Raw genomic sequence first — 22,309 nt, forward strand, 5'->3', positions numbered from 1 at the left:
ACACTGCGTCGCCAAGGGGCGGTCGATTTTCTTAATTTCTCCCAGAGGAATTGATGAGTCTATCAGGCCACTAGATTGGAAACCCATTAAAGCTCTCTGGTTAGGCTGTTAATTGGAACTTGATGGATGTGGGGGGGGGGAGGGGGGTGGGGAGTGTCGGGACTCGGCTATGCTGATCCAATCTTCATGACTTTCTGTTTTCCAATAAATTACACAATTCATTTTCCAGCAGCAGATTACATAAATTGTACACCTCTGGGGCTCTCTTTTTCAAATAGGGAGCCCTTTTCCCCAAAAGCCTATTGTGAGATGTCATTTGCACCAAAGAACGAACAGCAGAGGCCCTTGAATGAAAATCGAAACATAATCAACGTTTATACTTAGAAAATTTATTGAGATCATTTTCTCTGGTATTTCCTTATTTTAAAGTTTGGACGCGCCATATATCATAATCCACTTGCGTGGGGGGGGGGGCAGACTGTGTTTAATATTTATCGAAGCTTGATTCCAAGATCAAACTTGTTTATGACTTCATCTGTCATTTCGGAGGGAGCCTTCTTCTACTATTACTCGGCTCAGCCAGCCTATTTCCCAACTGCCGCAGAGCAGAGAGGATCAATTTTTATTAGGCTCCTTGGCAAGTTTGCTCTGGGCCGCTTTAATATTGAGCAGTGGCATAATCTCGGGACCTAAACTTTAAGCGTTCTTTCAGGCTCAGAAAGTTTATCATTCCTTGGAACCTGGTTATGCCTAATTCCTAGGAGAGGGAGACAGGGGGTTGATCCCAAAGATGCAGAGGGGCCATCCTCCAAGGTGTGGGTATTAAACTGAGTAGGATTGGGCGGAGCTATCCCAAGGCTAGGGAGGTGGGCGGGGTGTGGGATAGTACTGAGTTGAAGGATTGCCACTCGTTAGGGGAGAGACATGAGGTGTCTGTGGGTGGTGGTTCCAGGAACTGAGTGTTACTGGGAGTGAGTTTTGTAGCTACACTGGGCCTAGGAGAGGGCGTCTGGGCCTCCGTGCTCCCGGTGAAGATCCCCATATGCTAGAAAGGGGTGGCAAGGAAGGTTGTTTCTTGTCCCTCCCGTCCTTGCGGTGTGACGGCTATAGGTGCTGAAGGGGCGGGAGGTCCCTCAGGCTATCAATCGAGGGGAGCTCAGGGGAGCTGCAGTCAGTCAGGCTGCAGAGCTGGGTCTCCACCACAGCCTTCCTTGCCCCAGCCCCGTGCCCACCACCATCTCTTCCCTGGTAAAGTGCACGCACTAGTAGGAGCTCAGTGAACGTTTGCTGAATGAATGTGTGAGTGTGCGCAGGCGTTTATGCAAGTGCCTTCATGCGAATTAATGCGTCCTTTGCCGGGTGTGGCAGCAGAGGAAGTGCCTCGGTGAAGATCAGACCCTCGAAGCGATTAGAGGGACGGGACAGAGGAAATACAAGGCAAGATGGATCTTTTTGACTTCCCAAACTATCCCTAGGGGAAGGAGAGATAGGGACGCAAGGCTTCATAACTTCCTTGTTTAGAGTCCGCAAGCCAGGCTTCTTGCAAGGGTCGACTCCCCAGTCTCTCACTGTTTCAGGGCCTGGGAGTTGCTTTTCCGAGGCCCACTTCGAGGTCCCCTGATCTGACAGAGATCACTCCTTGGGCTCTTGCCCCACCCATATACCCGCCCCCGCCATCCCGAGTCAGCAGGATCCTCACAGTCTTCCCCGCAGCCATCCTCCAAGCTCAATGCCTGTGTCTGCTCCTCTCTCCCTCCTCCCAAATGTGATGTATTGGCAGTGGAACAACCTTGAGCACGAGTCTTGCTTTGTCTGCCTGGGCTAGTCTCTTGTTTTCTTGAGCCTCAGTTTCCCGGCCTGTACATTGAGTGAATAGATCTGTGTCACTTGTTTGCCATCAGGATTAAAGCGAAGAATGATGGGGAGCTTCCAGCATGTTCCCCGCACGAAGTATTTACAGTTCAGGAAGGTTCGACCAACTCTCCCTGCCTTCCCCCAGCTTTCTTCCCCAGCGGGGTGGCTGGCACTGCTCCCCGAGTTAGCTGGCCAGTTCCCCTCGGGGCTGCCTTGGCCCTGGCTCCGGAGGCAGCGCCTAGCTCAGGATGTCTGCGAGAAGCGGATGGTTAGTGAGAATCCGACGATTCTTTCGCGGAACCTCCCGCGTACCCCCCAACAGCGCGGGAGCACGCGGGACCCGCTGCGACGTGGCCCAGGAGCCTGCGCCGCCGCGGCGCAGAGGAGAACGCACAAATTGTATTTCAGCGCCAGGTCCTTCCGGGTTAATGAGCTGACACCATGATTAAAGCTGACCATTTGTAATGTGTCTCGACCCTGCCGCTGAGCCCTGAAGAGGTTAATGCGGTGACGGAGGCCGGCACCTGCCCCTCGCTGGCCTCCCGGGCCGCTGCGCGCAACCCCTGGCCCCCGCCCCCTCGCCTGCCCCTGCCCCGGCTGCGCGGCCGACTCCTAATCAATTAGCCCATTAACGAGCCCTTCGAGGAGTTAAGTAGGGAAGTGTTCTGCCACGGGCAGGGCCGCAGTCGGTAACTCACCGCGGCTAATGATATTATAAGCGCTTTACTTCATAACCCGGGCGCGGTGCAGGCGAGGAAGGAACTGCACCGTCATGCAGCGTCTGGACATTTGTGGGGACTGATTCCAGAGTCTCCACTCACCCTTGGCTGCACTTGGGGGGCACCCTAAAGACAGGGCTTCTGGAATCTCTTGGCCAAGAGGTCTAGAGGCCACAGCTTGAGGGGACGGGGTTGCCTGAGCACTTCGGGCCTTGCCTCACTTCAGTTTCCAGGAAGCTTGTGCAGACGACTGTGGCCCCAAACCGCTTTGCTTGGCTGGGCTAATTCTAGCTCGGGTAACAGCTGATCTAGGAATTAAAGGGGCGAGAGCCAGGGCACAGAAGGGGGCTATGAGAACACAGAGGGAATCACTATTTACTGAGCACCACGGTGTGCCAGGCTCGGTGCTGGGTAGTTTGACCTCACAACAGCCTCTGCGAGGGAGGCACTGCTTCCTCCAATTTTAGGAATAAAGAAACCGAGCCTCAGAATTTCCAAATGTCTTCCCCCAAGATCACCCAGCCGAGAATTGAGTCGAGTCTGCTCAATTCTAAAACCGAGTCCTGTCACCAGTTCCTTATCTTCTTCCTGGGAGTAAGGCGTCTATTTCTGCAGCAGTTCGGAAACCTTCAAAATTTACAAAACAAAAACACAGATTCGCTTAAAACACGGGTGGGCCATGGGCTACCCGGCCAGGTTTACGGAGTACCTACTATGCGCTGCTAGTGCTTCGAGGCTTTTAATCCCTACCTGAGGCAATCCGAGAAGTTATTTTCAACTATGAGGGCAGAGAGGCTTTAATCGGCATGAGTTGTGCAAGTTCATGCAGTGTGTAAATAGTTGTGCCGGAATTTGAACCCAGATCTCTTGACTAGAGGTCTTAGGGCTTCCTCCCTCCCCCTAAAGATTCTGTAGGTCCGTAGAACCTGTGACAGGGATGAGGTCTGCAGACGGGGAAGGGGACTGTCTGCTCCCAAGGCTCCTGCCATGCTGGAGAGGATGAGCGTCTGCCTGGAGACGCCTGCTCCTAACCCACCTCACCCCCACGCAGGGCGCCACGGTCCCAGGAGTGCCGGCTCTGCCCGCCCACTGGGGCTAGAAGGGGTGGAGGGCTGGGGGAGGATGGTGGAGCAGCCTGTACAAGCCCCTGGGAGGCGCGGAGACCGGTCGCCTGCGGAGGCGTCGAGCCACTCCAGCTCCGAGTCCCGCACCGCCCCTGCCTCTGGAGAGAAGGGTCCAAGGGGTCCAAGGAGTCGGAGTCGCCGCAGCCGCCAGGAACCCGGGCTAGAATCTGCAGCTGCTTTCAGCCCTGGCTGCCCCTGGTTAGACGCCGCTGATGCCCGCCAGGCCCTCGGCGCGCTCTGGGGGCGCACCGGTGCTGTGTGCCTGGCCGGAGCGTTTTGAAATTTTCCGGGGCCGCTCGGCGGCGCTGCGATTGGCCGCGTTCGGGTAACCTCTATGCAAATGAGGCCGCGCCGCCTCCGCGCCGCCGGAGACCCGGCGAGTTGTCGGGCGAGGAAGGGGCATTTGCACCGGGGCTGGGCGGGCGCACCCAGAGCCGGGCGGGCAGGAACCCCTGCGCAGCCATCCGGTGCCTGCATGTCCCTGGCGCGGAAGGGACGCCTCACCAGCCTCGGCGCCCCCTCCCCCTAGATTCCCTCCCGGCCCCTCCCCGCTGCCTGCCTGCTGCACCACCTTCCACCCAGATCACCCAGATCGTCTCTAAAGGGAGTTCTTGGTTTCCTTCGATTTCTTATGAACCCAGGATGGGCAGCAAAGAAGATGCGGGCAAGGGGTGTCCGGCGGCCGGTGGCGTCTCCAGCTTCACCATCCAGTCCATCCTGGGCGGGGGCCCCTCGGAGGCACCGCGGGAGCCCGTCGGCTGGCCAGCCAGGAAGCGCAGCCTGTCCGTGTCCTCGGAGGAGGAGGAGCCGGACGACGGCTGGAAGGCGCCCGCCTGCTTCTGCCCAGACCAGCACGGCCCTAAGGAGCAGGGCCCCAAGCACCATCCCCTCATCCCCTTTCCTTGCCTGGGTAAGGATCGCACGTCGCCAGTGTGGCAGCGAGCGAGCGCGAGGGGAGGGAGGCTGAGCGCCCCGCCAAGACTCCCGCGCCGGGCCCCCTCTGGCCAGAGCTGCGGCAGCCGGGGGTTCGGGACCGCGGGGAGAGGTGCGCGCACTGTGGTGCCTCCTCCGCCCGGTGGGCCCCTGGGAGGAGGCGAACACAGACCCGTGCGGGCTTGGGCTTCTTGGGGAAGGTTGAGTTGTTAAGAGAGTGGACCACAGCGAGAGGGACACGCGGCCGGCCTTACACCCGGCTGTCCTCAATCACTGCACATCTGGTACTTTCTTTCCGGACACGAGGTGGAGATCTGCAAGTCAGGTCTGGGCAGTCTGTCTCCACCGTAATCTCTTTCTGAGTCTTCTTCCTCACTCGCTCCGTATCTCTGCCTTTCTCTCTCTCTCCTCCTTGGAATGATTAGCACTCCAAGATGATTGACAATGGTGCATTTCAGAGACGGTTCCTCTTTACAACATTTGACGAAGGGGAGTCCTGCGTTAGTCCTTAGCGTGATTTCCAAACAAACGGCCTGTGAAATGATGCCACCCTATAAAGCTCGAGGAACTCTTCCAGCTCAATTACCACCAGGCAAATTCGCCTTTTAAAACCATGCTAATGTTTCCCCCTCCAGACCTCCTCTCCCTGTTGCCCCTGGCCCATTCATAAAGGTGGGAGCACAGAGACCCCATACTCCAAGTAGCTGGGTCCCTCTCTTGTCGCTTTTAAAGGACGGGGTGCTGGGTTTGGGGGGCCAGTGAGAGGGATAAGAGGAGGGGATTGGTAAGGTGGGACCAAGGCTGCAGGCGCTTGCCAACCGCTTGGTCCCAGGGAGAGGTGGCGGTCTCCGAGGCTCCCCAACCAACTCCATGGCCTTTCTGTCTGCTCTCGCTCCTCAGGTACCCCCAAGGGCAGCGGAGGCTCGGGCCCGGGCGGCTTGGAGCGCACGCCTTTCCTCTCTCCTTCGCACTCGGACTTTAAAGAAGAGAAAGAGAGGCTCCTGCCCGCGGGCTCGCCCTCGCCGGGGTCCGAGCGGCCGCGGGACGGCGGCGCTGAGCGGCAGGCCGGCGCGGCCAAGAAGAAGACGCGCACCGTCTTTTCTCGCAGCCAGGTGTACCAGCTCGAGTCCACCTTCGACATGAAGCGCTACCTGAGCAGCTCGGAGCGCGCCTGCCTCGCCTCCAGCCTGCAGCTCACGGAGACCCAGGTAAAGACTTGGTTCCAGAACCGCCGCAACAAGTGGAAGCGGCAGCTCTCGGCTGAGCTGGAGGCGGCCAACATGGCGCACGCGTCGGCGCAGACTCTGGTGAGCATGCCGCTGGTGTTCCGGGACAGTTCGCTGCTGCGCGTGCCGGTGCCGCGCTCGCTCGCCTTTCCCGCGCCGCTCTACTACCCGGGAAGCAACCTCTCGGCCTTACCTCTCTACAACCTATACAACAAGCTCGACTACTGACCGGCCCGCCGCCCCGCGCCGCCCGCCTGCGCCCCGGGCTGCCTCCAGCTGCCCGCAGAGCCGGGCGCGGACTGTACTGTAAGCAGGGCTCCGGAGCAAGGCGGCGTGTTTCCAGAAATATGAAGAAATACACCATGTGTATTCATTAGCTCTTATTTATGGCCTCTGCCCTACTTTTTGTTTTGATTATTTCGGGTATTTATCGGCATTCCCTAAGTCAGAGAGCCTGCTTCCTACCTAGACCGAACCAGTACGCTTTGAAAACCATTCGGAGTGGGATGTTCTCGGGTGGTGGTGGGAAAGGGAGTTTTGGCCAGACAGGCTGTGGTTGGTAGGGAAAAAAATCAGGAAAACACCTACAAAACCAGGTACACTCCTCCCCCATATATACACCTGTATATATGTACATGCATACACGCTCGGCCAAGCCAGGCCCTCAGAGGCTTTGGACAATTACCAAATTGCTTCTTTTCGTTTCCCTCATCCCGAGGATGGTAGGGACGAAAAGGGGAGAGTTCAGATCTGTAAATATTTTTAAAAAGAAAAAAAATAAAACATTTTAAACATCTTTGCTAACTTTGGTGGGCTTGGTTGCCCGGCATGATAACGCACGGAAGGTTTTCAGGTTTTTCGGTGGAAAGACTTGCATGCGTCTGTCTGTGGAAGTCTGGCTCACTCCACGTGGAGGGTGGGACCGGGGTCAGGGGTTAAAGGTCGGGACCTTGGCGCCGCCCAGACTGCACGTGGCTGGAGCTGCCCGCCCACTCTCCCTCCTAACGCCCAGAATCGTCGCGCGGGCTGGGGCGCACCCCGGCTGGAATCCAGCTCCAGAGTCCGCGCGGAGAAAGACAAAGACTGGGAGGCAGGCCTCGCCATTTAAGCGATTGCCTTCTGGGAACAAGCGAGCCGGGTGTCCAGCGGCATATTCCCGGCACTGGGCTCGCCTTGAGCTTGGCCACAGCAGCTCCCGCTATGACATGCCCTGTGCCGCGCACTTCCTCTCCAGGGGTATAAAGCAGGCGATGGCGCTGCTTGTACCTGGTAAAGCCTCCACTTTGCTCGCCGCGAGCTTGGCGCGACCAGCTTGTCGCTGCGCCCAGCTACCCGGCCGGTGGCAGAGTTATGTGTCTCGCGCGGAGAGGGAACTGGGCGCGGTGAGGCAGTTCTGCGGGTCAGGAGAGATCCGAGGCCCGGGACCAGGCAAAGAAGGTGAGGGAGGCAAAGGCGCTTCCCTACACTCTTTTGTTGTTAATAGTTTGCATTGGTTCAGCGTGTGGCTGGATCACCGGCTAGCACGCGGCCGCTTGCTCTGAATGGAACCGTGACGCGCGGCGGGGGCGCCCACGGACTTCCTCGCCCTGACACCTGCGGCCGCGCAGGGGCTGGGAGGGCGCTGCACCGAGAGAATAGCCGCGGGAGTATCATGCAAATTGCAGATTCTCGCTCCCAATAGATTGCAGCCACCTGTTCTTGGCAAAACCTCGGAAAAGGAAGCCTGAGCTTGGAGGAAGCCGGTGGTTCAGCACCACCTGGGGCGAGCTCCTCCGGCCTCTGGCTCGGCAAAGCGGATGCAAAGGAGGCTGGAGTCCGCAGCGCTGAGGCCCTATCTCATCCGCTAGAAGGAAAACCTTTGCGTGTGAGAGTTGACTCTGAGCTGCAAGGCATCGAAATCATCGACATTTTGTGAATATATACAGGATATCTGTAAACATCTATGTGACTCTCAGTATTTTTTGTAAACTGGCCAAACATATTCTATCTCATGTTGTCCATTTTGAGATCATGTTTTTTCTTCTCACATTAGATTTCATAAAAATCACAATCTATTCCAGGGTGATGTCAGAAGGATGTTACCCAAGAACACATCTGCCGACACTAGGTTAGTTCAATTACATTTATTTCAACTGAGCTTACATCAGTAAATATTTACTGGGCCCTAGTACATGCTGAGAAACTATGCTATTGGGTCAGATAAAAGAGACAGTGGATTCGTTTTCTTGTGATTTATCGTATACATATACTTCGTTTCAATGAAATTCTTTTGCTTCAGATGACCCTTTTGAAATTTTTTCTAATGTTCTTGGAATATTCCACGAAAAAACCAAACTGCGTCCAAAGAACTGCTTCTATAGGAATATTCCATCCATATCATTTTTGTTTGCATTTCAGTAGATTACAGTTTTTACAAGAGATCATGGTTTTAACAGTATTGGGTCACTGTATCCTCTGTAGGTTTCCCTTATAGGAAGTGGTTTCTTATAGCCATTTTAGTCACTTAATGACAGTGATTTGTGCCCTTAAAATTTTAGGGAATGATCCTTTTCCAGTTTGTCATGATGTGTATATTTCATTCTTTTTACTAATCCAGAAACTAGCTGTCAACCGTGATCCAACAGTATAATTAGTTCTTAGGAATTCCTCTCTTACAGGTAACTAGGTTTTACACACACACACACACACACACACACACACACACACACACACACCTTTGCATTTGGATTTAAATGTTCAGGATTCCATTGTTGCCAGATTTCCTGTCTCAAGACTATCAGTTCATTTGAATAATCAGCAAAATCATCAGCCTCCTTTCAGCCTCTAAACTGGATTTAAAAGATTGACGTTTCTTAAAACTCAAATCGAGTCGGGCTGCAACTGCATGCCCAGAGGGACCTGAATCATACACACACTGGATAATGAAATACACTTAGATTTTATTAGTGGGTAATTCATGGTCAGAATCTTGGAACAATAATATAATTAAATAAACAACTGGGAGAAGGAACCAGATAAGTCAGGAGGTAAAATTATTTAGCTAAAGTTAGAATGGAAGTAAGGAACTGCATTTCAAAATTTTGAATTCAGCCATTAACTTGTGGAAAGAGAAGAGATAGAGAACCAAGTTCCAGGACTGGCAAGGAAGGAGGGCAAGAGTCTTTCAGCAGTAATGTCATCAATGCAGTAGGCAGAAAGGTTGCTGTTGTATGTGTGTTTCTTGTGTCAGGAATCATAGAAAGAGGTGCATCCAATTCAGGGTGTGTGAATGCATAAAGATCATCAACACTTTCTCATTAATGTCCCTTAAAAGTTAATCACTTTAACCCCACAATTTTCTCTCACTTCATACAAAATCAAATAAAACGATATATATTTTTCTTTTACAAAAGGCAGTGAAAAAGCGGTTAAAGCATGGATTAAATTGAAATTTTTCAGTGAGCCTTTGACATTCAAGAATAACTCAGTCACTTCATTCTACTGATTAAGTATTGCTTTTCTTTCATGGAGATAAAATAATTTCTCATTACTCAAGCAACCTTCTTGATCCTCATTTCTAGAGGATTCTAGAAAACAGCAAATGGAGCACACTGAGCCTGCAACTTTGGGGAGTGGCAGGACAGAGTGGAAGGGGAGAGGCTTGTAGCTGTCGTTTCAGGACCCTTCAAAAAACAGCTCTAAAAGAAGTGGTGGGAGCTTTAACACATTGCAGAGTACTGTCTCCCAGGCTGTTCACCCTTCTGAAGGGGGGTTCCTGAAGGGCAAAGGCTGGTCTGATTACATGCATCTTTCCAGAGCCTCTCACCAGGCCTGGCGCCAGTGGAGGCTCAATAAATGTTTGTGGAAAGATGGGGTGGAGAGATAAAGCATAATATAAATATGAATGGATTTCTTCAGCAGAACTTGAGACAATGGGAAATGGGAGACCCTGGTTTATAGGTGGAAATTCCCAAGAAATGAGAAAAAAAAATCAAGGCAAAATAATGCAGTTGATAGAGCAAATATTTCCTTCTCTACATCAACTTTTGGTTAGCTTCACGGGCGTGTGCACGCCCAGGGATAGGGAGACAACTTTAGGACTATAGAAGTATTGCCCAAAATGGGATTCTTGTGTTTCAGAGACTAACTTCAAGGGGAGGGCGCCATGGACAGAGCTGTAAAGATCTTTCCCGCTTTCTATTAAGAGGGCGGGCAGAGCGTCAGCCCCTAGAAAACTACATTTCCCAGAATGCCACACGCGGGCGGGAGAGGGCGTGAACAGAGCCTTGGCGCGATGCTCCTTGGGAGGTGTAGTTTCCACGCGTCCAGCTCGACCGCTGATGCCCCAGCGCGGTGGTAAAATGAGCCCACGTGATCGGAAAAGCAGCGGTTTCCCTTTGAGCCGGAACAGGATGACTGGGTTGACCGATGCTGGGCAGCTGAGCGGACCAATCGGCCGCCTAGACTGAGACGTTGGCGTTTGAAATCAGCCAATGGCAGGTCTACACTGGAGCTTCCTCTCCGCCTCCTTCGCCCAGCCTGCGAGTGTTCTGAGGGAAGCAAGGAGGCGGCGGCGGCGGCGGCAGCGAGTGGCGAATAGTGGAAACGTTGCTTCTGAGGGGAGCCCAAGGTAGGGAGGCGAGGCGACGGTGTGCGGGAGCGGGCTCTCCAGGGACTTCCCGGGTCCGCAACTGGCAGGGCCGTTCGATTCGCAGGGGATCCCGTTTCGTTTCTATTGTTTTTCCTTTATTTTTAGGAGTGCCCGGGGCGACGGGACCCGGGAGAGGGGAAAGGGAACAACAGTCTGGGGTCCGGGCATCGCTGCGGGCCGGGCTGGGTTTAGGAGGACGGCGGTGCGGGCTGGGCCGGTTTCGGCGCGGCGGGGGCCGGATGATGGGGCGAGTGCGGACCTTGGCGGGCGAGTGCTCGGCGCAGGCGCAAGCGCAGTCTCCTCGCGGTCGTCCTCGCGGCCCCTCCCTCTGGGGGGTCCCCCAGTGCCAGGCTATCAGTGCGCAGCCCCAGCCCGCGGGACCCCTGGGGACTCTGGCCGCCTGTTCTGCAGATGACCGGTTCTAACGAGTTCAAGCTGAACCAGCCACCCGAGGATGGCATCTCCTCCGTGAAGTTCAGCCCCAACACCTCCCAGTTCCTGCTTGTCTCCTCCTGGGACACGTCCGTGCGTCTCTACGATGTGCCGGCCAACTCCATGCGGCTCAAATACCAGCACACCGGCGCCGTCCTGGACTGCGCCTTCTACGTAGGTGCCCTCCCGCCCTGCTCCTGCCCTCTTAAACAGTGTTAACGATTCTCCACGTGAGGAGCGTTTCTTTTCCAGTGTTGGGTAGAGGCGTCTGTCGGTGGGGTTATTTGGACAGTTCTTTAGCTTTTCAGGAGCATCTGCCTTGAACCTGTACCGTTTTGGGTTGGGGACATGCAGACATTGGAAACTCCGTCTCCCCTTTTCTGTTACACGCTTGTGGAGTAACTCTAAACTTTCTGAAAATACGATCATTATATTTGCAACAATACTGTTTTGGCTGCCGTGTTGAAAGGAACCGTTTAGGGGAAATGTATGTTTACCCTCAGCCAGCGTGTTGGCTAGGATAAAGCAGCCCTCCTTTAATTTCCAGACACAGGAGTTTAGTGACCATTTGCTTTTTTATGCTGTTTTTTGGTTTGTTTACCATGAATAGTTGAGCCCAGTGCATATCCCGAGCATAAACTGAACACTTGCTTGTAGAAATAAGAATGTTGAAACCCTTTCAAAAGTTCTAGTTTTTAAACGGTTCAAAACTATTTTATAGGATCCAACGCATGCCTGGAGTGGAGGACTAGATCATCAATTGAAAATGCATGATTTGAACACTGATCAAGGTAATGTGACCATATCTTTACCAGTTTGTTTTCTTGGCTAGTGTTCTTAAGTATAAATGTTTATGTAGGAAGAGTGGTTCCTAAATTGCTTAGTTACGAAGTTGGCTTAAGTACAGGTGGCTTGAATTTAGGATTTTTTTATTTAAATGATAACCATTAAGTTACTGATTACAGAATATTATGCATGTATTTTTGTAGTAAAGCCAGTTATGGTCGCCATTGTCAGTGTTTACATAAATTGACACTCAAGTATTTGGCCTTTATTTTGTCCTTAGAAGTGGGCTGGATCCCAGCCTGGCCAGCGTTTCATTAGGATTTTCCACTACAGTGCTGTGTTTTGAGAGTTCAGTTTTTAGAAGCTAATTTAGTTTTCAGAAGCTAAAGGTAGATTTAAAACCTGACAAAAAAGAGGCAATCATGTCTATATTAATTGTGTTTGTTTTAGGTATTTAGCAAAATATGTTTCCGTTGCATTTTTTGAATGAGTAACTAGATGATACATTTCCTTTCGGTTAAGTAATTTCTTAGAGATCCAGATATGAAATGACTTACTCAAATTTTTTTGGTGACATTGGCACAGTGTTAGAGATTGGACTGGAACCCAAATGCATAGAGCTCTCTAGCTGAACATTTGTTTGCATGTGTATTCATCAGACATAGGTATTCTAAGGAGATAGGAGGGTACAGAGATATGACTAGAGAGAAGATGAGTTGAGCAACAGGAGAATGGATGGAGGATGGCCACATTTTGTCAAAAAACTAAGCACCCAATTAGAAGAGGCTTTTGCATGAAAGCTACTTTCTTCTGTAACTTATACTGCAGGTATTGGGTTTTGTTTGCCAGTAGCTTACCCTGTGTAATAAGTAAGCTTGTAGGTCTAGGTTCTATTTGTTCAGAAACTTGTAGGGGTAGGGAGAAACACTGAAAAGCAAACGTCTCGATTTTCAGTGTTACATAGAGAATTAGCTGTTTATTCTATGAAAGTCACTGCCAAACTTCATGAAATCCTTTCTTTTTCTTTCTTGTTTTTTTTTGTTTGTTTTTTTTTGTTTTTGTTTTTGTTTTTTTTTGAGATGGAGTCTCACTCTGTTGACCAGGCTGGAGTGCAGTGGTGTGATCTTGGCTCACCACAGCCTCCACCACCCGCATTCAGGCAATTCTGCCTCAGCCTCCCGAGTAGCTGGGACTACAGGCCTGTGCCACCATGCTCAGCTAATTTTTGTATTTTTTAGTAGAGGCGGGGTTTCACTATGTTGTCCAGGATGGTCTTGAACTCCTGATCTCGTGATCCGCCCACCTTGGCCTCCCAAAATGCTGGGACTAATCTTACTGTTTGCAGGTCAGGACCATATATTGTTCATTCCTATATCCTTAGCAGTTGGCACAGATTCTGGTACATAGTAGATGTTAGTTGAAGGAATAAATGAGATATAGTGAGAAGGTTCAAATTGAAAAGAAAATGTCTATTGAAAATTTGAACCACAGTGGAACCAAGTGGAGTAATGAGAGGACTTCACTCCCAGTTCTCATAACCCTTTAGCCATGTAAATAAGTTTCTTAGCAGCATTGGCTTAATGTTCAACATAAATGTTGTTGATCCAGAAGACCAGAGTTCTCCATTCATTTGTTCATTCAACAGATATTTCTTGAGCACCTAGCCTGTACCAGACCTTGCACTAGATACGGGCAGAGATCACAGAGGTAAACGCAGTTCCTGATAGGAAATCTAGAATCAAGTGAGGAAGATAACAGACATGCCACTATGTTAATGTAATCTGAAATTCAAGACAGCCTTTGGTATGTGCAATACTAGTGAGTCATGTGAAGTGTGCACTGTAAGGTGAACAGAGAGGAACGGATAACTTTGTAGTCATGGAGAGATTTTTCTGTCTGTAGACATTTCCATGGGGTTGGATGAGGCAAATTCATTACAGTTGAATGAATGTTTCTTTTAATTGTTTATTTTAGGAATCTTTAGTAAAGGTAGTAAGCTAGATGTTGGGGATTTTTTCCCCTTTTTTTTTCCCTATAGAAAATCTTGTTGGGACCCATGATGCCCCTATCAGATGTGTTGAATACTGTCCAGAAGTGAATGTGATGGTCACTGGAAGTTGGGATCAGACAGTTAAACTGTGGGATCCCAGAACTCCTTGTAATGCTGGGACCTTCTCTCAGCCTGAAAAGGTAGGCTCTTTATATTCATTGCAGGAGTTGATGGTTTTGGGGTGATTTTTGTCTTGATGCATGATTGTTGACTATGCTTGTTGAATTTAAAGGTGAAAAGTCAACATGGGGGGAAAAAAGTTGACAGTTGGTTTTATAAATCCAACTACATAGAAATGCTTTAATGCAAAAGAAAATTAACTTTGGGATTTTGGGCCAACTTTTATTTGTCAGTTGTTATATTTGCTTCCATGTATTGTTAATGCTTTAAATCGCAGAATTGAGAAGCAACTCACTGCCTTTTCAGAGAAGTCATTTAGCAGACTGTTCGATTGTCTTAAATTGACGCTCCATCCCAAACCAGAAGATTGGATGGAGCATCACTTATTTTCATTTGTTATCTGAGGTTTCTTTGGGTTGACTGTTGAGAGGGCAAAATGGGTTATCATTTCAAGTTCAGTAAGAAAGGTGTTTTATGTTCCCTGGCTTGTACTGTTTGTATATTTATTTTTTAATAATGACAGATGTAGTTTCAAGGCACCTTAGTGAACAAAGCTTTTTAAAACCAAAACTTTGTGTATTATTCTAACCTTTTGATCTGTATGATAAAAGTGTAATTGAGCATTCCTTCTGTATCCTCATCAGACTTTATCAGGTGGTAGTGAATTTTAAAGATTGATTGTTTAAGCAGTTTAAAGGTATCCTTCACTTGAGTCTTTCCTCAGCGTGAATATACTATTCAATTCCTGTTAGCCATCATTATTTACAATAGTGCATCCAAAGAGCCATTATTTTTGTCACATCACAGTCGAATCTACTCCTGGCAAGACCTTTGTTCAGAATAAAATAATTGCATTGTTTCTAGTTTTGATTTATGGTTGTATGTAACATGTTAAGAACTGTGATAAATTGCTGACAGAATATCATATAATGGACAGCCACACTGAATCAAGCTGCTTATTGGTTCAGCAAGGTTCATTATGTCACTTTTTAAAATACTTTCTTTGATAAATGTATATACCTAGTCAGTAGCATGACAGTGGTTTCACTTGATTTATGATCGGTGGGGATAGAAAGCACTATTAGAAGCTTGTGTGTCACCTATATAGTAAAGATTTAAGATAAAATTCCCAGTATGATTGTACCATTATAAATCGATCTCTTTCTGGATTCTTTATTTTTAAAGTTTGGTACTTTATACATCTTAGATTAATTTTCATTTTACTGCAAACATTTTGTTTTCTGAGTAAGCTTTGATAAATCTTAACATTTCTGACATTTAAATCTGCTTATATTAAATCTATTGTTTTGAATCTTAATTTTAATTCCTTATTTTTCCCTTGGTCACATTAATTGTTGAATTTTAAGCCAGATTCTAGAGAGGGGTGGGACATGGCGTTGTTAAAGCTAACTTGGTTCTTCAGCTGATGGTATGTGGTTAACATACTAGTGATTATTAACATATGGCTTAAGTACTGAATGTTGAAGAGACATCTTACCTTGCCATGGGGCCTCTCTACATTTTTCATGGCAGTTCTTCAGGTTTGAAAATGCTAAGTCAGATTAGAGTTTCTTATTAATTGAAAATAATAGAGCACAGTTGTGAATCGCAAGTCTAGATTTTTAAAAAGTGACTGAACATGATCAGGAGAATATTTTTTTGCCACCTTTTAATGAGTTGGCTACCTCTGTTTTGTTTCCAAGTAACACTATATTTGCAAATAAACCACTAAATGTTTGCTTGTAGGAAATTCTATGGTTTATTATAAAGGAATTTTTGTGGAAAGTTTAATATTGAAGAAAGACACTATAAGGGGAAAAATAGGGGATACACTACTTTAAAAAATTTTCCCTAATGTTGAACTTCTATCTTGAATGCATGGTATTACGTCAGGGCACAAGAATTGCTTTGTCATGTGTCAGACCACTATCTTGTCTTTTAATTTTGAGTTTGTATGCCACCAAAGGCTGCTAAACATCTAATTAGTGGTGGCTCCCTCACCCTTCCTGGAAAGGCCTATTTATTCCATGTAACAACTGGGGGAAAAAAATCAAGATTTTTAGAGTTGCAAAATGAAATATTCTAAAAGGTGGTTTTAGAAAAATAGTTTTAAAAATGATTGTTTTATGAAAAGCCAGAAACCCATTAAGCTCTACCTTGAATTATTTTATGGCTCTATTATCTCATTTTTGAATTTTTTTTTACACTTTTATGTTGTCTCTAAATGAAACATGAAGGCTGGGAAAAATAGTTTAATTTGTTTTAGTAATGGAGAGAATTAAGACTTCAAAAGCTCCTTTACAGAATTACTTAGAATGTACATTATATGATGCTTGGTGAAGTATGGAGAGCATCATGGGTTTGCTATTTTATGTGAATTACTTGGTTTGAATAATTGCAGTATCTAAAATTGTTATCTGTGATTGGGGAATTCAGTCAGCTAATTTTTTATGGTCTTATGATCAGATGGACTTTATTTTGGGGCAAAATGCCATTTTCAGGCAAGAAGGTGATTTTTAGCAAGTTTTGATCTTTTTTAAAAGGTATATACCCTCTCAGTGTCTGGAGACCGGCTGATTGTGGGAACAGCAGGCCGCAGAGTGTTGGTGTGGGACTTACGGAACATGGGTTACGTGCAGCAGCGCAGGGAGTCCAGCCTGAAATACCAGACTCGCTGCATACGAGCGTTTCCAAACAAGCAGGTATTGAGCTATACCTCCTCTTCTTTCTGGAATTTGAAAATAATATGATCTTATATTATAATGATTTGGCCACTAGCCCCTAAAGCCTTCTTTTTTTTTTTTCAGTAGTGATTTAGAATTTGCTGTTAGGTGTATTCTTCCTTGATATTTTTGACAGCCATGTGTTAAAAGGAAGTGCGTTAACCCCCATTTTAGAGACGACCTTGATGTTCAGAGAGACCAAGTAATCTGCTCAGGAAGTGGTTTGAATAGAGGAGGTTTTCTGACCTTTTGTTGATCCTGGTCCAGGATGCTTCATAGGTATACAGTAATCAAAGAGCGCTTTGCAGATATTTCAGTTTACAAAATGCTGAATTAAAATTTATATCTGGATTTTAAGCTTATGGAATTTGCTGTTTTCTTTTTGCCTTTTTGTAACCCTAATGCTTATGGAGTTCTTTCCCCAGTTTGACGATAGAACTTTGATAGTTTTTTTTTTTCTTAAACTCAACTGAGATTAGAGAGGCAGGGCCCCTCTTATGACTGACTCTTGATGTACAGGGTGGGTCACCTTCCATCATCGCTAAATGATATTAGCCTGTTTATTAGTGAGCTCCCTCCTCCCTCAAATCCTTAAAGTTCTAAGAGGAGATGGTGGTGTGGTCAGGTGCAATAGGAATTTTGCAAGAGGAAAAGTCATTAAAAACAGAAGGTGTCTCTGGTATCTTATGGCTGTCCTTTGGTGGTTGTAGAACTTGAAGCAGGTATGTTATTCTCTTTGCTTTTTAACCTGCAAAGGCCAGTACCTCAAATGGTGATCACAGTTCCTTTTTTTTTAGGAAATTGTAAGTTTCCACTGAAGATAAAGAATTGCAGTTATGTGAAACTTCAGAGATTTAGATATGTGATTAAAATATGCTTACATTGTGAACATTATTTTAATGCCATTGTATCTAATATTTTCTATAGGATTATTTCTACTTTGTAATGGAAGTTAAAAAGTAGGATTTTACTGACATATATTTCTTCATAAACAGTTTTCAGGAATAAATCTTTTTCATACCTTGAAGGATTAAAAAATCATAGATTTCATATTTGGTGTGTTAGCTCTTATTTTTTAAGATACTGTCATTTCAACGAAAGATGAAAAAACGTTTAAAATTGTAAACCACTTTTGAATGTCCCTGAAAGTCTTTGTGCAAACCTGACTTGCTGTATTAAATGCAAGAAGTAGTATGACTGAGATGGAAGACTGGTGTTCTAGTTGATTTGGATTATTGATGCCCCCAATGAAGGAAACACAATTCTTAACAGTTGTTCGCGATGAAGAGGCACAGAACATAGAAGAATATATTTTAACTGAGGGAACAAATTTGAGTCTGCTGGGCAGGACAACAAATAAGCGACACTAAAACACTTTACATTTTTGTTTAGGTTTGATGCAGTAACTAGATATTTTTTATTGTAATGTGCAAGGCCCTGGTACCTGTGAGGAAAGCATGTGATGAGTCTTATTTTCTTTTTAAAGTCGTCATAACCATGTTAGTATAGCCTAAACACTTCATTAAAGCCTGCTGTACTTCTCATTTCTGAAATAATCACTCTTTAGTGTGGGTTGAATTTGGGAATTAGCACCTTGTTTTTGGAAGCTGGAATTTACCATTTTTTTCCTCTGGTTCTCTCTTGGCAGGGTTATGTATTAAGCTCTATTGAAGGCCGAGTGGCAGTTGAGTATTTGGACCCAAGCCCTGAGGTACAGAAGAAGAAGTATGCCTTCAAATGTCACAGACTAAAAGAAAATAATATTGAGCAGATTTACCCAGTCAATGCCATTTCTTTTCACAATATCCACAATACATTTGCCACAGGTAAAGTATGGCATGCTGACCTATATTTAATTATTTTACTATTTGGTGCTTGCTTTTTATGGTATTTAGTGAAAAAAAATCTGTACGGTGCTTTAGGGAAATGTAACTTCTATGACCTTAAAAATTAACTGTTAAGAGAATGGTTATTTCTGTATCTGGTGTTAAGAACCATTTTAACTGTTTTGAAATTACTTCCAGGTGGTTCTGATGGCTTTGTAAATATTTGGGATCCATTTAACAAAAAGCGACTGTGCCAATTCCATCGGTACCCCACGAGCATCGCATCACTTGCCTTCAGTAATGATGGGACTACGCTTGCAATAGCATCATCATATATGTATGAAATGGATGACACAGAACATCCTGAAGATGGTATCTTCATTCGCCAAGTGACAGATGCAGAAACAAAACCCAAGTGAGTATGCTTCACCTGTATTTGAGCCTTTTCTTGCATTCAACCCAGGATTTATTAATTTTTCTAAATTCATGAATAGCATTGTTGATGCCTGCTTGATATTACAGCTGACTGTAGGGTTGGAGTTGATGTTATCATGTTCTCCCAAGCTTTCAATATCCGTAGGTTGATAGACGTCTGATGGATAAAATTGTGCCTAGTTGTTTTGTAGAGAAGAATGTCAAACTCTCATTCTTCTTGAATAGGCTCTATTATTTGAATCTCTGGAGTTATTACCAGCTCATTGCTTCAAAATTAAGTTGAGGAATTCAAGAATAATTTATTTTAGTAAATTCTATTTAAGATGTTTAAGAATTTGAACTGCCAAAAATCTTTCCTCTCCACAGAGGTTGTTTCTTTAATATTAACACAAAGTAAGTGACCTTCAGGTCTTATTGGAAACCCAGAGTAATATGGCCTTGCCTGGAATTGCAAATTTCCTTAGTTTTGAAATTTTCATAGATGTCTTTGGTTCTTGGTTGTAACTGTTGACTGAGAAGAGCCATTTACATTTTTTGATACCAACAGGGCAAAGCTTTTTACTTAATTACCTCCACCAGGCTTTAAGGGAAATCTGATACTTCAGCATGTGTTAAACTATAAAATACCTACTCCAAGTATCTGCCCAGTTCCTTGTCCCCTCTCCCCAGGCCCTTAAAGGAAGTTCTCGATACATATTTGTAGAATAACTGAATGTTTTCAGGATTCCTGTACTTTGCTGAGTTAAAATGGATATGGTACCCTTGCTGATTGGTTGAGCCCCTAAGAGGGGGCAGAATATTAAATATTCCATATCAGATATGCTTTTACAGGTTTGACTTTAGAAAAGTCTTAGCATGGGAAGCCTGTTGGATAAAGGGCTGTGTTTGCATTTAATCTGTCACTTTTGTATCTCCTGTCCTGGCTGGCCATTTTGATCTCATGCTGTTCTTTTTTTCTTTTGAACTTGTAGGTCACCATGTACTTGACAAGATTTCATTTACTTAAGTGCCATGTTGATGATAATAAAACAATTCGTACTCCCCAATGGTGGATTTATTACTATTAAAGAAACCAGGGAAAATATTAATTTTAATATTATAACAACCTGAAAATAATGGAAAAGAGGTTTTTGAATTTTTTTTTTTTAAATAAACACCTTCTTAAGTGCATGAGATGGTTTGATGGTTTGCTGCATTAAAGGTATTTGGGCAAACAAAATTGGAGGGCAAGTGACTGCAGTTTTGAGAATCAGTTTTGACCTTGATGATTTTTTGTTTCCACTGTGGAAATAAATGTTTGTAAATAAGTGTAATAAAAATCCCTTTGCATTCTTTCTGGACCTTAAATGGTAGAGGAAAAGGCTCGTGAGCCATTTGTTTCTTTTGCTGGTTATAGTTGCTAATTCTAAAGCTGCTTCAGACTGCTTCATGAGGAGGTTAATCTACAATTAAACAATATTTCCTCTTGGCCGTCCATTATTTTCTGAAGCAGATGGTTCATCATTTCCTGGGCTGTTAAACAAAGCGAGGTTAAGGTTAGACTCTTGGGAATCAGCTAGTTTTCAATCTTATTAGGGTGCAGAAGGAAAACTAATAAGAAAACCTCCTAATATCATTTTGTGACTGTAAACAATTATTTATTAGCAAACAATTGATCCCAGAAGGGCAAATTGTTTGAGTCAGTAATGAGCTGAGAAAAGACAGAGCATATCTGTGTATTTGGAAAAATAATTGTAACGTAATTGCAGTGCATTTAGACAGGCATCTATTTGGACCTGTTTCTATCTCTAAATGAATTTTTGGAAACATTAATGAGGTTTACATATTTCTCTGACATTTATATAGTTCTCATGTCCATTTCAGTTGACCAGCCGCTGGTGATTAAAGTTAAAAAGAAAAAAATTATAGTGAGAATGAGATTCATTTCAATGTAATGCACTAAAGCAGAACACGAACTTAGCTTGGCCTATTCTAGGTAGTTCCAAATAGTATTTTTGTTGTCAAACTTTAAAATTTATATTAATTTGCAAATGTACGTCTCTGAATAGGACTTGGACCTTTCCTGAGATTTATTTTATCCGTGATGTATTTTTTTTTAATTCTTTTGATACAGAGAAGGGTCTTTTTTTTTTAAGTATTTCAGTGAAAACTTGGTGTAAGTCTGAACCCATCTTTTGAAATGTATTTTCTTCATTGCAGGTCCACCTAATCATCCTGTGAAAGTGGTTTCTCTATGGAAAGCTTTGTTTGCTTCCTACAAATACATGCTTATTCCTTAAGGGATGTGTTAGAGTTACTGTGGATTTCTCTGTTTTCTGTCTTACAAGAAACTTGTCTATGTACCTTAATACTTTGTTTAGGATGAGGAGTCTTTGTGTCCCTGTACAATAGTCTGACGTATTCCCCCTTCTGTCCCCTAGTAAGCCCAGTTGCTATATCTGAACAGTTTGAGCTCTTTTTGTAATATACTCTAAACCTGTTATTTCTGTGCTGTCTAATAAACGAGATGCAGAACCCTTGAATGTTGGATGTTTTTGAATGTTGGTAATTAATATAATTTACTTGAAAAGGCTTGTGTAAGGCAAAACTCGTCATCACAGGCATGTTGGGGGATGACATTTTACCTTTAAGTCCACTCTCCCTCGTTTAATTGTCTCCTCTGATGTGTGTTGGGGATTCAGTCCTGCATAAAGTGATTTGTTGGAGTTCAGCCATTTCCCTCATGCCCCCTTGTGCCCTCTCGGTGGATCAGCAGGGCCTTTGAGCCAAGTGTGCAGCTTCACTCAGGATGGGCAGAGACTATGTGGCAGCCTCTGGGGACCTTTTGGCTCAGTGCTCTACTAGTGCCGGCGCAGTAGTGCTTAGGTAGCTTGTGCATCCCCGTGTTGATGTAGTCATAGTCCACACAGAGCCAAATAACAGACCCTTCTGTACTTAGCCATCAAATACTAAATCACAGTGAAGCCCTTGGGAAGGTAAATAATGTAATAGCCAGGGACTGATGGTATTAGTTCTTTAGTGTGATTATGTGCTTCTAAAAGTCCCTAACCACTTGGTTGAGGACAGACCATAAGTTTAAAACATTGTATAAGTGAAAGAATTAATATAGTATTGTTATAGGTAACCAAATTATAGTAATGTGGACTTGTTTTTGAGGTGGTGAGGGAGGGCTTATTTTGTGGTTCCATCTGGATGTCCTCTTGTCTCTGGAAATCAAGTGTGCCTCCCTGCCATCTCTACATACCCCTTAACCAGCTCTCCACAATTTACTTGTTTATGGTGATAGCTACCTTTTCCCCAAGTTACCCAGGTGTAGTTACCTTGGCCTTCTCATTGGTTTCCCTCACGCACATTCTTTAAGTGTCTCTTCTGTTTATCTTTTCTTCCTACTGCTACCATCCCAGGGCCTTCTGGGTGAATGTGGCAGCCTCCAGTTTCTGCCTTAAGTCCT

General features: G+C 45.6%; 2 protein-coding genes across 3 annotated transcripts; both read left to right on the forward strand.

The window, feature by feature from the left end:
- Nucleotides 1–4,111: 4,111 nt before the first annotated feature.
- On the forward strand, nt 4,112–6,386 carry HMX2 (H6 family homeobox 2). Its single transcript, XM_034931764.3, has 2 exons — nt 4,112–4,607; nt 5,531–6,386. The coding sequence occupies exons 1-2, from the start codon at nt 4,340–4,342 to the stop codon at nt 6,082–6,084; spliced, it is 822 nt and encodes a 273-aa protein (XP_034787655.1). The 5' UTR covers nt 4,112–4,339; the 3' UTR covers nt 6,085–6,386.
- On the forward strand, nt 6,386–21,380 carry BUB3 (BUB3 mitotic checkpoint protein). 2 transcript variants are annotated; one of them, XM_003816304.5, is made up of 8 exons: nt 6,386–10,465; nt 10,898–11,092; nt 11,640–11,709; nt 13,743–13,894; nt 16,418–16,576; nt 18,246–18,423; nt 18,622–18,838; nt 19,830–21,380. In XM_003816304.5, the coding sequence occupies exons 2-8, from the start codon at nt 10,898–10,900 to the stop codon at nt 19,843–19,845; spliced, it is 987 nt and encodes a 328-aa protein (XP_003816352.1). In that variant the 5' UTR covers nt 6,386–10,465; the 3' UTR covers nt 19,846–21,380. The 2 variants fall into 2 exon arrangements, with proteins under 2 accessions (XP_003816352.1, XP_003816353.1); XM_003816305.5 differs by having other exon boundaries at nt 21,058–21,380.
- The last annotated feature ends 929 nt before the right edge of the window (nt 21,381–22,309 follow it).

This window comes from Pan paniscus, chromosome 8 (genome assembly GCF_029289425.2).
Source record: "Pan paniscus chromosome 8, NHGRI_mPanPan1-v2.0_pri, whole genome shotgun sequence".
NCBI lineage: Eukaryota > Metazoa > Chordata > Mammalia > Primates > Hominidae > Pan > Pan paniscus.